The sequence below is a fragment of the Odontesthes bonariensis genome, chromosome 3, assembly GCF_027942865.1.
Source record: "Odontesthes bonariensis isolate fOdoBon6 chromosome 3, fOdoBon6.hap1, whole genome shotgun sequence".
Classification (NCBI taxonomy): Eukaryota; Metazoa; Chordata; class Actinopteri; order Atheriniformes; family Atherinopsidae; genus Odontesthes; species Odontesthes bonariensis.
The window spans coordinates 4,739,066-4,755,848 of record NC_134508.1 but is presented as its reverse complement, the minus strand read 5'-3'; the positions used below and the strand labels follow the sequence as shown (position 1 = coordinate 4,755,848).

General features: G+C 44.8%; 1 protein-coding gene across 1 annotated transcript in view; it reads right to left on the bottom strand.

Moving 5' to 3' along the window:
- Positions 1 to 16,783, bottom strand: part of LOC142376662 (poly(rC)-binding protein 4-like) — a 150,665-nt gene that overhangs the window by 66,370 nt on the left and 67,512 nt on the right. Inside the window, exons 3-5 of the mRNA XM_075460113.1 lie at positions 8,005 to 8,342; positions 5,124 to 5,147; positions 3,062 to 3,094 (exon numbers count right to left, since the gene is read on the bottom strand). Coding sequence (XP_075316228.1) covers positions 3,062 to 3,094; positions 5,124 to 5,147; positions 8,005 to 8,151 — 204 coding nt within the window. The 5' untranslated portion in view covers positions 8,152 to 8,342. The remainder of the gene's footprint in view (positions 1 to 3,061; positions 3,095 to 5,123; positions 5,148 to 8,004; positions 8,343 to 16,783) is intronic.

The following is a 16,783-nucleotide window of genomic DNA, read 5'->3' as shown; positions in this document are numbered from 1 at the left end:
TCATCCTTAAACTATTTCTCTGAGGACGCTCGTTTCCAAACTCATCTCTCCCTCCGGAGGATACATTCAGGGTTATCATTTCACATTTTTTTCAGGCAGGCGAGGACCAAACTGAGTGAATTTCGGTTCATTTAAAAGGCGGAAACGTTGTTTTCTTGTTGCAACACGCCAGAAGGTGTTATGTGACCCAGTTTGAGTCCCGGCGCATCGTTAAAGACGTCACAGCCGTTCCTCACTTATTCCCGTCTGCTGTACGCTGCTGGTGCTCTTACTCAGAGCTCTTTGTTTGGGAGGAAACTGTAACCTGCGTGGTACGAGGCAGCCATTTTACAATAAATGCAAACACAAACATTCCTGTTTGTGCTCACATTCAGCTGATGTGTTTCTCCTCTTCTCTTCGACTTTGGTTCTGCTGCTGGATGTTTGCAGAGGCATAATCTGGCCTCTCTGGGAGCATCTTTGCACAGAAAACTCTGGTATTCCCGTCATGTGTGCAGCACTCAGCCCCTGATGAGGCTGAACTCTGCCTTCACAGGGATGAGCGCGGACCGGTGGAAGCTATCGATCCACTTGTTTAAGTATTCCTACAGCTGCCGCTGTGGCCTTGCTGCAAACAAACGTCTCACCGGGAGAAGCGAACAGAAGCGCTGCTCAGACTAGGTACCATGGCCATTCTCAGCAAAAACACGTAGCACGCACATTTATTCAACACAAAGGGGGAGATCCGGTGCTGGTCTGCAGCCAGAAACTAACTCAGAACCAGCGCTGGTAACAAAGAACCAACGGGGACAAACCAGAGAGGCTGAAATGATGAACCATCCAGAGCCAGCGTAGGATTCTGCTCTCATCTATGTTTAATGTTGAAACATCACCAGTAGAGTCTCTGAACGCCGCCCGGCGCCTCGCACAGAGCAGCAGTTTGCAGCAGTTTGCAGCAGTTTGCAGCAGTTTGCAGCAGTTTGTTAGCCTGGCTGACGCGTCCACATCTCGATGAGATGGTGGTCTGGGAACTAGGTGTGCATTTTCTCGTATTTGAGGCGTGGTTTACGAATGCCTAGAGCCGTTTATTGGGCGCTACGAATGTCTATCAAATGACGTCAGGTTCTTCCCATGCTGCTTTGCGCGCGATTCATAGCCAATTGTATTGTATTGTATTCTGTCGCTCTACATACCAGATGACGTATGTAGAGCGACAGAAATTCGATGAGGAAGAAGAAGACGCTTTACTGTGTATGAGAAGACGATTTTTTAAAAGTAAACTTGCGTTCTAAGCTACTTAAAGCACTTTCCAAGGCTGCATCGAACGGTAACGTTGTGTCCGCTGCCATGTTGAATTAACACGCTACAAGCTTCGGTGTCGCGCATAGACGTCGTCATCGTCTTGCTGCCCCCCCCCCCCCCCCCCCCCCCCCGTTCTGTGATTGGTTCCCTAACTCAGGCAAAAATAAGGGCGGTGGTTTCCAGGCTGCCTTTGCAGTGTGAATGAAATCGCACGCAAAGCAGCATGGGAATTCCCAGGATAACAGTTTGCAGCAGTTTACAGCAGTTTGCAGCAGACTCCCTGTAAGCCGACCCATCCTTTTCTGGCTCAGAACCGGAGTAACCACCCCCGGCGTTCCTCACTGAGCTGCAGGCTTCCCCAGCGTCACGCTGTGGGATCCTGAACCCACTGAAGTGGACACTTGGCAGCACTTCTGACCATAAATGATCTGAACAGAGTCTGCGACGAAGGACGGCCGCGGTCACAGAGTCTGACTCACGGCAGCACGGCGGACCAAACCCAACAACCAGCTCTCCTTTGAGACTCGAGTCAGAAGAACACAGAGCTGCTCAGAGGCACACAGACTCTCATTCCACCAACATCTCTTCAGTTTAACCTGCTCCTTCTGACACAAACAGGATCACATTTAGGTTTTATCGGCCACATTTGGTACTAAAGTGCTGATATTTGCTGCTTCTGAGCTGCTTTTCTCACAGAAAGGATGAAACTGCTTCATGTCTGCTTGTTCTCTACCTCCACATCACTCTTTTTTCTGCTCGTTTACCTTTTCCTCACTTCTTCATCTGCCACTTTCTCTGCATTTGCCTCCATTTTTCCATGAAAAGACCAGAAAGCAGAGATGGCAGCTTTTCCACAGCTCCAAGTTTTTCTGTCATTTTAACCGCTTCTGAAGAAACGCAGACAGACAGAGATGCTCTGTGCGCCTTCAGATGTTAAACCCTGAAAACAGATGGAACTACTGATGCCTTATGGTAACTGCTGTGGTGCAGACTGTTGGGACTTAGCCTAGAAATCTAGACGCCCCTAGCGACTGCAAATTGAATTTGCTCCGGGGCTAGTCTAGTCAGTTGTGGTCGTTTTGTGAAGCTGAAAATCGAAACTTAATCGGGCCAATCAAATCGTGAGGAGCGGGGTCGGAGGCCGGGCTACCTGGTGACGACAGAGGTGCTACGTTTCAGTGTGTAGTTCCAGAGAGAGGTAAACAATGGCTGCGCCCAGTGAACAGTCTTTCCGGTTGGCTTTGGCAGCGACTCTAGAAGATTTAAATACACATTTTTCTTTGCGAGACCAACAGATAACTGCACTTAAGTTTTTCTTGAAAAAAAAGGACGTTTTCGGAGTTTTCCTCACCGGGTACGGTAAAAGTTTAATTTACCAGCTTGCTCCGTTGGTGGGACGACGCTCTGATTGGTTGTTGCGCCATCCTATTGCGTGGCGTTGAGTGCAGAGGCAACACTCGCCCACACTGCTATCCAGCATCACTAGACCTATGTACAGCTTTTTGCTGTAGGGGTCTGGCTTGCTAGGCTAGTTGGGACTGTGAGCTCGGCAGAAAGGAGCCCCAACAGATCATTCATGCTGCATCCAGCTGATCAGGAGCAGATTACACCATTAAATGGGAGACAGAGGCCCTCAGACAGGCCCAGGGTTTGTTGCTCTCAGATCATGTGATCATCAGATCATCATCTCAGGTAGCTGGATGCATGTGAGCTGCATGTGAAGGGCTGCAGGGGATGAGCAGGAGGACGGATGGTGCAGGGTGGGGGTGGGGGGTCTTACCTCTTCTCGTATTCTCTTCACGGTCTCTCCTTTCTGTGGAGAGAAGATAAACACGGAGATTAAAACTTTCTTTATGGAGGCTTTTAAATAATGATTATTACAAATATTTATTCATCCATTACTGCTGTCGAACTGGATTATGTTTGAGTGGGTTCTGTTTCTTTTTAATCCATTTTCAAAGAGGTCAAACCTGCACTGGAGATCCCTACAGATGGTCCAGAACTCAGCGGAGGTTCTGCTGTTCCATCAACCAGAAAGGTCACATGACCCTCCTCATAGACCTCCCATAGCTGCCAGAGTCAGATCCAGTTCAACAGCACCGGGCCGGTTGGTGAGACATAATGAACTGGATGCTGGGCAGGTATAGAACCAGTTCAACAGCATCGGGCCGGTTGGTGAGACCTAATCAACTGGATGCTGGGCAGGTATAGAACCAGTTCAACAGCACCGGGCCGGTTGGTGAGACCTAATCAACTGGATGCTGGGCAGGTATAGAACCAGTTCAACAGCACCGGGCTGGTTGGTGAGACCTAATCAACTGGATGCTGGGCAGGTATAGAACCAGTTCAACAGCACCGGGCCGGTTGGTGAGACCTAATCAACTGGATGCTGGGCAGGTATAGAACCAGTTCAACAGCACCGGGCCGGTTGGTGAGACCTAATCAACTGGATGCTGGGCAGGTATAGAACCAGTTCAGCAGCATCGGGCTGCTTGTTGAGATCTAATCAACTGGATGCTGGGCAGGTATAGAACCAGTTCAGCAGCATCGGGCTGCTTGTTGAGACCTAATCAACTGGATGCTGGGCAGGTATAGAACCAGTTCAACAGCACCGGGCCGGTTGGTGAGACCTAATGAACTGGATGCTGGGCAGGTATAGAACCAGTTCAGAGCCGTTTCAGCTTTAGAACCTTTTAAAAACCGGTTTGATTTGAGTCAGAAAGCCACAACATTCACTTTAAACTTCTCTTCCGTACATGTTGGATCCTCTCTGTTTGTATTAGGAGTTTCAGAGAGACCCACAGAGAGACCCACAGGTTTTCTGACCGGACACTGATCCGGAGCCATGTGCACATGGAAGCGTTTGGGTTCAGAGGTTCTGTCTTTTAGTTCTTAACGCTTACACCAGGTTTATTGGATTTTCCTGAAGCTTCAGAACGTCGTTCCTCCCTCAGAACGAAGGGATGAATGTAATTTACAGCGATTCTGACCGACATTAAGATAATGCTGGAAATCATCAGTAAATGCAGTCGAGTCTTCCTTGGAGAAACATGCTGCCAGAGTAGTGGAAGAATCCAGGAGAGGAGCATGAATCTGGGACGCTTTCTGCCTGCTGATCAACATGCCCTGGAGCAGCCTCTCTGAGCACAGGGCTGCTCACAGGAATTAGATCCTGACTCCCTCAACAAGTGGAAAACTCTTAGAAACAAAGTCCCCTGATGGACCAACAGAGAAACGCTGCATGCATTATGGCTGGTCTGAGCTGAAGGAGAAACTCTTCAGTCTCCATCAGCTCTGCTCTGATCTTTGGAGAAATATTCGTCCCTTTTTTCTTTAATAAACCCACAGTTAATTTGGCTCTTAAGCCCTGGGAGCAGCTCCCTTTCAGAGAGGGATCGGGATGACGTGGCCTGAGTGGAAATGTGACACACTTTTAATGCACGCTCATGGCAGCTTGATGTAGAAGGTTCACTCTGAATGTGAAATGGAGTTCTGCAGTTTCAGAACGCCACTGGATGCAGATGGCACCGATTTGAACACAGTTTAAAGATGGGAGGATTTTCCTTTTTTTTAAATTATAGCAAATGTAATGTTTGCTAACGCTGCTCAAACTTCCGTTTAATGACTTCTGCACAGATCCCATAATTTACTCCAAAGCTCAGGCGGTAATGCTGCGTCCCCAGAGGAATCTTTTCTGGTGGGGTGGACACTTTAACTGCCCGACGTACACACTTTTCCACACTTTTCCACACTTTTGTCTCTCGCCTGCAGTGGGCCGACAGGTTCTTTCCATGTGATAATGGCTGACTTGGTGAATGCAGACCTGAGGCGGTAGAACTCACCTTCCCAATGATGCTTCCGACCTCCTGCGGAGAAGAACAAACAGAGATACATTAATCATCCGACCAATCAGAAATCTTTTAACTTTTACACGTGAGCAGGGATCCAGGAAGGTGAAAAAACCTCTTTTAATCATCAGCTTCAGACTTTAATCAGTAAAGTGATGAGCTTAAAAGAGTCACATAGTTTGGGTTGGGATTTGTGTGTAGAAGATATAATAACAAGGTGTCAGATGGTGGAGATTCTGAAGACAAATGAGCATCAACTGGGATCTCCATGTTCTCTCTCCAGCCTCCTGAACTGCAGTTAAAAAACATTTAAAAAAGAATCGATTCTGCGGTGAAACACACAGATATCGATCAGGCATCAGTGACAGGCCACAGAGAGGTGAAATAAAATGTAAATGTGCTGTGCTGAGAGGTTGTAGAGCAGCAACAGAGCAGCATGGCACCGAATGAAATAAAAAGAATGTTGTGAAGATCATTCCTCTCTACAGAAATGTTTGTCTAACTGTTTTTACACCTTCAGGCTGGCTGGCTCGGGTCCAGACCTCCTGCAGAGCCGCCCCCCCCCCCCCCCCCCAGCACTCTTAAAGTGGAAAATCAGCAGGTGATAAAATTTGCAAACGGAGCTTTTCCAGGAAGTGTGCTGCTGAGAATTTTTGCTTCTCCTCTCCTGATCCGTGTTATTCTATAAATTACATATACAGTATATACAGTATATATGCATATACAGACAGTATATACGCATACGGACAGTATATATGCGCATACAGACAGTAGATATATGCATACAGACAGTATATACGCGCATTTAGACAGTATATATGCACATACAGACAGTATATATATATATACAGACAGTATATATGCATACAGACAGTATATACGCACATACAGACAGTATATACGCACATACAGACATTATATACGCACATACAGACAGTATATATGCACATACAGACAGTATATATGCACATACAGACAGTATATATGCATACAGACAGTATATATGCACATACAGACATTATATATGCATACAGACATTATATACACACATACAGACAGTATATATGCACATACAGACATTATATACACACATACAGACATTATATACACACATACAGACAATATATATGCACATACAGACAGTATATATGCACATACAGACATTACGTACACACATACAGACAGTATATATGCACATACAGACATTATATACACACATACAGACAGTATATATGCACATACAGACAGTATATATGCACATACAGACAGTATATACACACATACAGACATTATATACACACATACAGACATTACATACGCACATACAGACAGTATATATGCACATACAGAGAGTATATACGCACATACAGACAGTATATACGCACATACAGACAGTATATACGCACATACAGACAGTATATACGCACATACAGACAGTATATACGCACATACAGACAGTATATATGCATACAGACAGTATATATGCACATACAGACAGTATGTATGCACATACAGACAGTATATACGCAAATACAGACAATATATATACGCATACAGGCAGTATATATGCATACAGACAGTATATACGCATACAGACAGTATATACGCATAGACAGTATATATGCATACAGACAGTATATACAGTATATACAGACAGTATATATGCACATACAGACAATATATATACGCATACAGACAGTATATATGCATACAGACAGTATATACGCATACAGACAGTATATACGCATAGACAGTATATATGCATACAGACAGTATATATGCATACAGACAGTAAATACACACATACAGACAGTATATACGCACATACAGACAGTATATACGCATACAGACAGTATATATGCATATACAGACAGTATATACGCACATACAGACAGTGTATACGCTTATACAGACAGTATATACACACATACAGACAGTATATACACACATATAGACAGAATATACGCATACAGACAGTATATACACACATACAGACAGTATATACACACATACAGACAGTATATATGCACATACAGACAGTATATACGCACATACAGACAGTAAATATATATATGCATACAGACAGTATATATACGCATACAGACAGTATATATGCATACAGACAGTATATATGCGCATACAGACAGTATATACACACATACAGACAGTATATACGCACATACAGACAGTATATATATGCATACAGACAGTATATATCCGCATACAGACTGTATATACACACATACAGACAGTATATACGCACATACAGACAGTGTATACGCACATACAGACAGTGTATACACGCATACAGACAGTGTTTACGCATACAGACAGTATATACACACATACAGACAGTATATATGCACATACAGACAGTATGTATATGCATACAGACAGTATATACGCACAGACAGACAGTATATACGCACATACAGACAGTGTATACGCACATACAGACAGTGTATACGCGCATACAGACAGTGTTTACGCATACAGACAGTATATACACACATACAGACAGTATATATGCATACAGACAGAATATACGCACATACAGACAGTATATACACACATACAGACAGTATATACGCATACAGACAGTATATACACACATACAGACAGTATATACGCATACAGACAGTATATACACACATACAGACAGTGTATACGTGCATATTGGCTGAGGGGAGGTGTCACTCAAAGCTAAGGGCGACGGATACACTTTGAAGTCATGTTAGCACAAATGTTTACTTACAAACTGGAGTTGTGACAGAGAATAGGTGTAAGACGGGTCATAAATAATTAGAAATAAAGCACAATAATGTGATAATGTGTTGGTATCCGGTTAGAAAAGCTTTGAAAAGCTCCTCCTCACCTTTCCGTGCATGAGGAGGCGCAGCGTGAGCGTGACCCCCATGGCCCCGTCTCCAAACTCCTGCTCACAGCTCATGGTCCAGGTGGTGGTGGTGGTGGTGGTGTGGTGGGTGGAGGTGTGGGTGGACTCTGCCGCTGGGAGACGCATGAAGTTCCAAGGCCCCGGGGCGTATGGAGCTGTCCAGAACACCACAGAGAACCCTGCAGAGAACCGGGGGAGGAACCCTTGGATAGCCCTGGAGCGCTCAGAGGTGGAGGTTCGGTTCTGGGAGCGGCGGACGGGGACCCGGGAAGCTGGAGGCCGGAGTGGGACTCACCCTCGCTCCTGTTTTTTATTATCTGTGGAGAGAGGAAGAGAAACATGTTCTCTGATCAACATGAATATAAACATCTCTGACTGGACCTGAAGACAGCAGAACCAGCAAGTCATTCAGTTGAGCAACAAGTCATTCATATCAGAATCAGAATCGCTTTTTATTGCCAGGTATGTGGACACACACGAGGAATTTGACTCCGGTTACACCTCGCTCTCTTTAGTGCAACAAGTACAAAAATAGACAAAAAATAGACATAGAACAAGGCTAAAGTAGAAAGTGTAAATTGGTGCATGGTGCAAGGATGGATAGTAAAATATAAATATAAATACAGAGTTCACAGTATGGTAGGAGACACATATATATGTGTCTTCTGTTTGTAACCCAACAACTACAGAAGCAAACACAGAGAAAAAGGAAACAGGAAGTCGTGTTTTATCGGTTCTGCAGGAAAAGCTGCTGATCATTCACGTTTCAGTAAAAGTTTCTCCGTCATCGTTGATCCGGTTTAAAGTTTGTAATAAAAGTGAAAGATGCCACATGGATTCTTCCATAAAGGATGTTTCTGTGTTTCCTGTGCTATGATCTTTCCTCCATAAAGGATGTTTCTGTGTTTCCTGTGCTATGATCTCTGTTCCATAAAGGATGTTTCTGTGTTTCCTGTGCTATGATCTCTGTTCCATAAAGTATGTTTCTGTGTTTCCTGTGCTACAGCAGGTGATAAAGCAGGTCCTGGAGCTCCTCTCCTGAGGGCTGACAGCCTTCCACCTGAGCTCCAGCTCAGATATTTCCTTCTTCAGCAGGAACGATGATGATTAAACTGGAGCCCTTCTCCTTCAGCTCTGCATTAGCCCTTTAATGACCAATTAATGGGCTGATTCAAAAGAAAATCTCCATCATCAGAAAGGGTAATTATACTTGTACTGCCCCCACACTGAGCGGTTTGGCTGATTTGAGGTCCAGAAATGTTTTAGCGGAGTAATTTAGAAGAGAAGCACTTTCCTGTTGCTCCCCACACACAACATGTGAGAATATAATCCTGCATCCTGAGCCTGCATCCTGAGCCTGCATCCTGAACCTGCATCCTGAGCCTGCATCCTGAGCCTGGATCCTGAGCCTGGATCCTGAGCCTGCATCCTGAGCCTGCATCCTGAGCCTGCATCCTGAGCCTGCATCCTGAGCCTGCATCCTGAGCCTGCATCCTGAACCTGCATCCTGAGCCTGCATCCTGAGCCTGCATCCTGAACCTGCATCCTGAACCTACATCCTGAGCCTGCATCCTGAACCTGCATCCTGAACCTGCATCCTGAGCCTGCATCCTGAGCCTGCATCCTGAGCCTGCATCCTGAACCTGCATCCTGAACCTGCATCCTGTACCTGCATCCTGAGCCTGCATCCTGAACCTGCATCCTGTACCTGTATCCTGAGCCTGCATCCTGAGCCTGCATCCTGAGCCTGCATCCTGAGCCTGCATCCTGAACCTACATCCTGATCCTGCATCCTGATCCTGCATCCTGAGCCTACATCCTGAGCCTGCATCCTGAACCTGCATCCTGAACCTGCATCCTGAGCCTGCATCCTGAACCTGCATCCTGAACCTGCATCCTGAGCCTGCATCCTGAGCCTACATCCTGAACCTGCATCCTGAACCTACATCCTGAACCTGCATCCTGAACCTACATCCTGAACCTGCATCCTGAACCTGCATCCTGAGCCTGCATCCTGAACCTACATCCTGAGCCTGCATCCTGAGCCTGCATCCTGAACCTACATCCTGAGCCTGCATCCTGAGCCTGCATCCTGAACCTACATCCTGAGCCTGCATCCTGAGCCTGCATCTTGAGCCTGCATCCTGAACCTACATCCTGAACCTGCATCCTGAACCTACATCCTGAACCTGCATCCTGAACCTGCATCCTGAGCCTGCATCCTGAACCTACATCCTGAGCCTGCATCCTGAGCCTGCATCCTGAACCTACATCCTGAACCTGCATCCTGAACCTGCATCCTGAGCCTGCATCCTGAACCTACATCCTGAGCCTGCATCCTGAGCCTGCATCCTGAGCCTGCATCCTGAACCTGCATCCTGAGCCTGCATCCTGAGCCGAGCCGCGGCAGCGAGCCAACAGCTCCATACGCGGCGAGAAGTGTCAGAAGCTCGTCAACAAGTCAGCGCTGTAATTCAAAATATAATCGGGAGCTTCAGGCTGAATTAAACAAGCTTTCGGCCACTGAGGCGCCACTGAGGCGCCGCTAAAGCGTGACGATACTCAAGCGTTTCCTTTTCCACAGACAGACAGAAGAAGAGAGCAGCAGCCCCTCAATGCTAACGAGATGCCTCCGCACATCTGTGCGTGTTTGTTGCACATCTGTGCGTGTCTGTTGCACATCTGTCTCTGGTATCATCTTCTGAATAAACGGGGATATTCTTCAGCATCTGTGTGGTTTCTCTGAGCGCTGCCTGGAGGACGCTCCTTCAGACGTCTGTCACTCTGCCAACAACAAGCTGACACAGAAAGAAGTGCACGAGTGTGCCGCTGCACATCAAAACATCTGTATGCTGAGGGAGATGTGCATGTGCACGAGAGCGTCTGCGTCTCCCAGCCTACAAAACACACTCTGAACCAAAGTAGGTCACAAAAGCAATGCTGGCTGTCTGGCACACACACAAGCAGCCTCTTAAGACAACACACACACATGCACGCACACGTGCACACACTTCTTTAACTTTGAGTCCTCCTTAAAGCAGGAAACCGATGACAGAAACTCAGAAACATTCGTCCACTCTCAGGTGTTTGGACCTCCGGGCGCCGTATGGAAATGGCGTGCATTCTTGTGCATTGTGTCGAACAGTTTGGATGCGTAACGTGCACTGGAGTGTGCACGTGTGCTGGGCTGCATGGCTGCATGCATTGGAAGGGATCCATTTAGTTCTCCTGTGCGGGACGGAGGGTGGGAGAGATGCAAATACAGAACACATGAATTATTGAAGCTCCTTCAGATGCCCCAGCAGGCAGTAAAAAGCCTTCTGCCCATCCCCCTTTAGTTCATATCTGACAGCTCGCACGCTGACAGACAGCAGCAGTTAACACCCCACCGACTCGGCCTTGGAGAAACCGAATTCAGGGAATAAGCCTTTAATCAGCCGTGCATGAGGTCAGCTGGGAGACGGTGTATTTACCAGTTTAGTGGACCTTCTGGGGACTATTTGAACAGCAGCAGACATCAACAAGGCAAATCTTTCGGATTCACTGGACCTGATTTCTCCAGTATCTTTATTTTTCATTCTCATAACGACCTGCTTTTACACACCTGTTTAGTGCTCAATAACCTGTGACTAGGGCTGGGCGAGTTAACTCGTTATTATCGCGTTAACTCATTGATTATAAATCCCGATAAATATTTTATCACGCATTAACGCAGGTTTTATTTATTTAAAAAAAAGTTTAATTTAACAAAAAAATAAATGCTTGGGGGGGCTTTTGTACCTTTAATGGAAAGTTCAGAGAGACAGGAAGCAGGGGGCAGAGAGAGGGGGAACGACATGCAGCACAGGGCTTTCCGATGCGGGACTGGAACCGGGGACAGCTGCAGCTAGGACTATAGCCTCTGTACATGGGGCGCCTGCTCAGCCCACTACGCCACGGACCACCCCTGTTTTATTATTTATTTTATTGTTGTAAAAGTCTGTTGCTCACAGGCTTTTATTCTGTAAAAGTCTGCTGCTGTCTGCTGCGGAACAGGAAAAGAAAGTAATCGGTGGATCCACCAAACATGGAGAAGGGGACGGAACTTTTACTCGGCCATTTTCATTTTAAAGTTCTTCCAGACGGCGGAGTCGACAGAACCAAAGTCATCTGTAAACACTGCCAAGTTGAATTGTCTTCTCAGCGTAATAGTTCCAGTCTAAAATATCACTTAAAGGCAAAACACACAACTGATAGCAGCAAGTCATTCAAGGAAACAGACAGTGGAGCGAGGCTTCTACATAAAAACTACAGAAAGATGCTGATGTTAAAAGTGTGTTTGCACAACAAATGTTATGGCACTTTCATTCATATGGCAGCACATTTAAAATAAAGCTAAATGCTAAAAAGCTATACACTACTTTGGATTCATTTTTGGGATTCTGCGTACAAATGAGATTAATCAGGGAAATCATGTGATTAATTAGATTAAACATTTTAATCGTTGCCCAGCCCTAATTGTGACATAAACATCCCTTGGAAATGCTCCACAGGCTGGTTTCCACCTCCTGCAGCCTGCTGTGCGACTTTTAGTGAGCGATACGTGGAGAAGCAAACGTTTCCAGATCAATGCACTTTCTGAGAGAATGAATGTAATGAAAGAGGCTTCGGAGCACGGACAGTGAGTCCAAGGTCTGAGGAGAATCCACAGAGAACAGAATCAGGTAAAGACTGGATGTGAAATAAGAGAAAAAGAAGCTAATGACACCAAACCTTGTTCAAAAAACTTCAACGATAATCTGGATAACTGTAGAAACAGATCATTTGAAAAGGTAATTGGTTTGCACAGTGTAGCATCGTGGTTGGTGTCCTGGATTGAATGAGTCTCACATCCGTCCTCCCACTTAACGACCAGCTTCCCACTGAACTCATCAGCCAGAGACACCTTTTACATCCCCGACACAAAGAACAAGTCCAGAAGAAACATTCTCTTCTGTGTGTCCATGAATCCAAAGCAGAGAGACATGAAGGAGGAGGAAACACAAAGAGAAGCACAAAGAGAGTCCAGACAGGAAGGAACAGCTCAGAGGGGCCACTTCACAGCTGTGTTGGATGTGATCACCAGGTGGGCAGCTCTGATTGATTCTGGCCGGCAACAGCTCGTTTCTAAAAGCTGATTGGATTAAACACAGAGCGAGCGCTCGCTCCTAAAAGCTGATTGGATTAAAACAGCGTCCGGATGCTAACAACAGACCGTTGGTGAAACATCTGTGGCTCCAGCCGAAGAGGATCCTGGGAAATGTTCTTATGGAGTTTCTTATGACCTCAGCTCCCATATGAGACCCACTGGGACCACAGAATGGGTGGAAAATGTCCTCGTCAGAGATGAGTGGAATAAAAATCTGAACGTGGACTCGAGCCCCTTTGAGAAGCTGCTGGACATGCTGGGTCTTTGCTTCTTCCTCAGATCTTTTACCGACAGACTAATTAAACACGTTTCTGTTCTGGTTTGGACGCTTTAAGCTTTGCGACTATCCGGGCAGACAGAGACTGCAGACAGAGTGCTAACAGGAAAGGAGAAGGATCACAGAGCTGGTTAACAACAGATGCTGTAATCCTGCACGTGTCACTGAGAAGGAGCGTCTCTGCAGCCCAGATGTTGAACAGCTGGCTGTGAGCTTCTGTCCATGTTGTCTGCTGAGAGAGTTCACCTGCTGACGCTGTGTGTGACATCATCAGTTACCTGCTGACGCTGTGTGTGACATCATCAGCTGAGTTGTTGCTAAGCTACAGAAACAACAGCCCAACCCGCTGATTACTGCTCTTCACTTTCTAAATGTTTGTCAGGTGATTTACTGCAAGTGATATTTGTCATGAAACTTTGGGGTTTACCATGAAAAACGATGAGAAAATGGTGATGATTCATCACACTGCGCATTAATTAAGCTTCCAAAAAAACCCCAAAAAAACCTGTAGATTTGTATATAGCGAATGTTTATTCACTATTTTTATTTTATTTCATTTTATTTATTTAATATTTATTTTATTCTATTCTATTTGCTTGTTTTTACTTTAATTGTTTTCATATCTTTTAGTGTATGCTGCTGCAACAAAACAATTTCCCAAATTCGGATGAATAAAGTATTTATCTATCTATCTATCAATGAAATGAAATGTCTTTTTTTCTGTCCCCATGACCAGAAACCCGAAACAGAAACACAGAGAGGATGTATAATCGTGGGCCTCCTCGGGCTGTTGGAGCTGCTCCAGAACCGAAACAGATGTCAAAGCACACAAATTTGTTCCAGGAATAAACGTTTTCACTCACACAGTTATCGGTTACTTCATATTTAAATGCTAACGTGGGTTTAAGGAGCAGTTTAAGTGTGTACGTGTGTGTGTGTGTAAGGATCAGACGATGATGTCATGACAGGGATACATGTGTTTGTGTGTCTGAGAGAGGGTGACATCACTGCCGATGTGTGCGTAGCACGTCTGAGAGAGGGTGACAAACACCTCTGTGCAAAGATATTAGCATCCAAAAAAAGAGGAAGAGGAGGGAGGACAAACAGCCAGAGAGTCGGCGTTAGAGGGAGGCAGAAAAGATAAAAAGTTACAGAGAGACAAGCCAACAGGAGACCAACAGAGAGCTCTGTGATCACTGTAATTACGAGGACGGGGTAATGCCAGGATGCTAAGGCTAACGCAGTAATAACACGTGGAGCCAGGATGCTAACGCAGCTCACAGAGAGAACTGGGATGGAAACGCAGTCCCCTGAAATAGAACTGAATCTGTGCACAGCTGCCACAAGAAAGAAAGTTCACCCTCCAATTTAAAGCTTCCAGCATTACAGATCCTCCTTTGATGAACTGAAAAAAGCATTTTAAATTCAGTCGTGACACACAACGTAAACAAAGGCTAGTTTAAAACCGCATACTTCTCCTACTTCTCCTACTAACTTTCTGAGTTAGTAAGCGAGTTTGAGTAAGCGAGAAGTTCCCGGATGCATACTAGATTCTCTGAAATGTTGGGTATGCATCATGAGGTTACTAAACATACTCAAACTACCCAAGATGCAACGTAACGTGACGTCGCTGATCGTCATTTCCTGTCAAAACGGCAGTTTCAAGCTAGCTACAACGAGGGTAGGTTCACTTCCTGTTTTCAAAACAAAAGCACCAATTGTATGGTAATGGCTTTCCCTGTGATAAAAGGCAACAGGTATTTTATTTTGTGAAAATAACAGGAAGTGCGTTGCTCACTGCGGCTAGCTTTAATTCGTGGGAACAAAATTGTAAACAGCCGGTATTTTGTCAGGTTTTCAAAACGTTGGGGATCTAAACGACTACTTTCTCACCTGAAAATGTTTCAAATGTTGCTAAAGTTTACAGAGTTTAGAGCTTAAGAGAAATCAGCTTCAGGCCGGCTGATTTCGGCTCGAGCAGGAGCGAAATGCATTGTGGGTAAACGCTCTGCATACTATCTGATCGATGAGTATGCAGTATGGAAGTATGTAGTATGTAGTATGTAGTATGCAGTATGTAGTATGCAGTATGTAGTATGTAGTATGTAGTATGTAGTATGCAGTATGTAGTATGCAGTATGTAGTATGCAGGTTGTAGTATGCAGTATGTAGTATGTAGTATGTAGTATGTAGTATGCAGTGTGCAGTATGCAGTATGTAGTATGCAGTATGCAGTATGGAAGTATTTAGTATGCAGTATGCAGTATGTAGAATGCAGGTTGTAGTATGCAGTATGTAGTATGTAGTATATAGTATGGAAGTATGCAGTATGTAGTATGTAGTATGTAGTATGTAGTATGTAGTATGGAAGTATGCAGTATGCAGTATGTAGTTTGGAAGTATGTAGTATGTAGTATGTAGTATGTAGTATGGAAGTATGCAGTATGTAGTATGTAGTATGTAGTATGCAGTATGTAGTATGCAGTATGCAGTATGTAGTATGCAGTATGTAGTGTGTAGTATGCAGTATGTAGTATGTAGTATGCAGTATGCAGTATGCAGTATGTAGTATGCAGTATGCAGTATGTAGTATGTAGTATGTAGTATGCAGTATGCTGTATGTAGTATGCAGTATGTAGTATGCAGTATGCAGTATGTAGTATGTAGTATCTAGTATGTAGTATGTAGTATGTAGTATGTAGTATGTAGTATGCAGTATGTAGTATGTAGTATGCAGTATGTAGTATGTAGAATGTAGTATGTAGTATGTAGTATGTAGTATGCAGTATGTAGTATGTAGTATGCAGTATGTAGTATGTAGTATGTAGTATGCAGTATGTAGTATGTAGTATGCAGTATGCAGTATGTAGTATGTAGTATGCAGTTTGCAGTATTTAGTATGTAGTATGCAGTATGTAGTATGTAGTAAGCAGTATGTAGCATGTAGCAAGCAGTATGTAGTATGTAGCATGTAGTATGTAGTATGCGGTTTCGAACACAGCCTATATGTGCGTCCTGGAATGTTAGCTTCCTTTAGCTCTTTTCATTGCATTCTTATCACATCTGTTTAGCATTTCTTTAAAGGAGCAGAGCAAAGCATTTAGTTTTAAATTGCACTTTGCAACTCGTTGAATATCCGTCGGGTGATATTTGAAAGACTGCACCTTTAAACGAGCTGATGTCTGAAGCCTGAACAAACCAGAACGAGCTGAATCCAGATCAACATTTGGAGCTGAATTCTGCTGAATTCTGCTGAATTCTGGGAAGTTCCGTTCTTCTGCAATGTTTCACCTGCACCTGATCTCATTAATGAT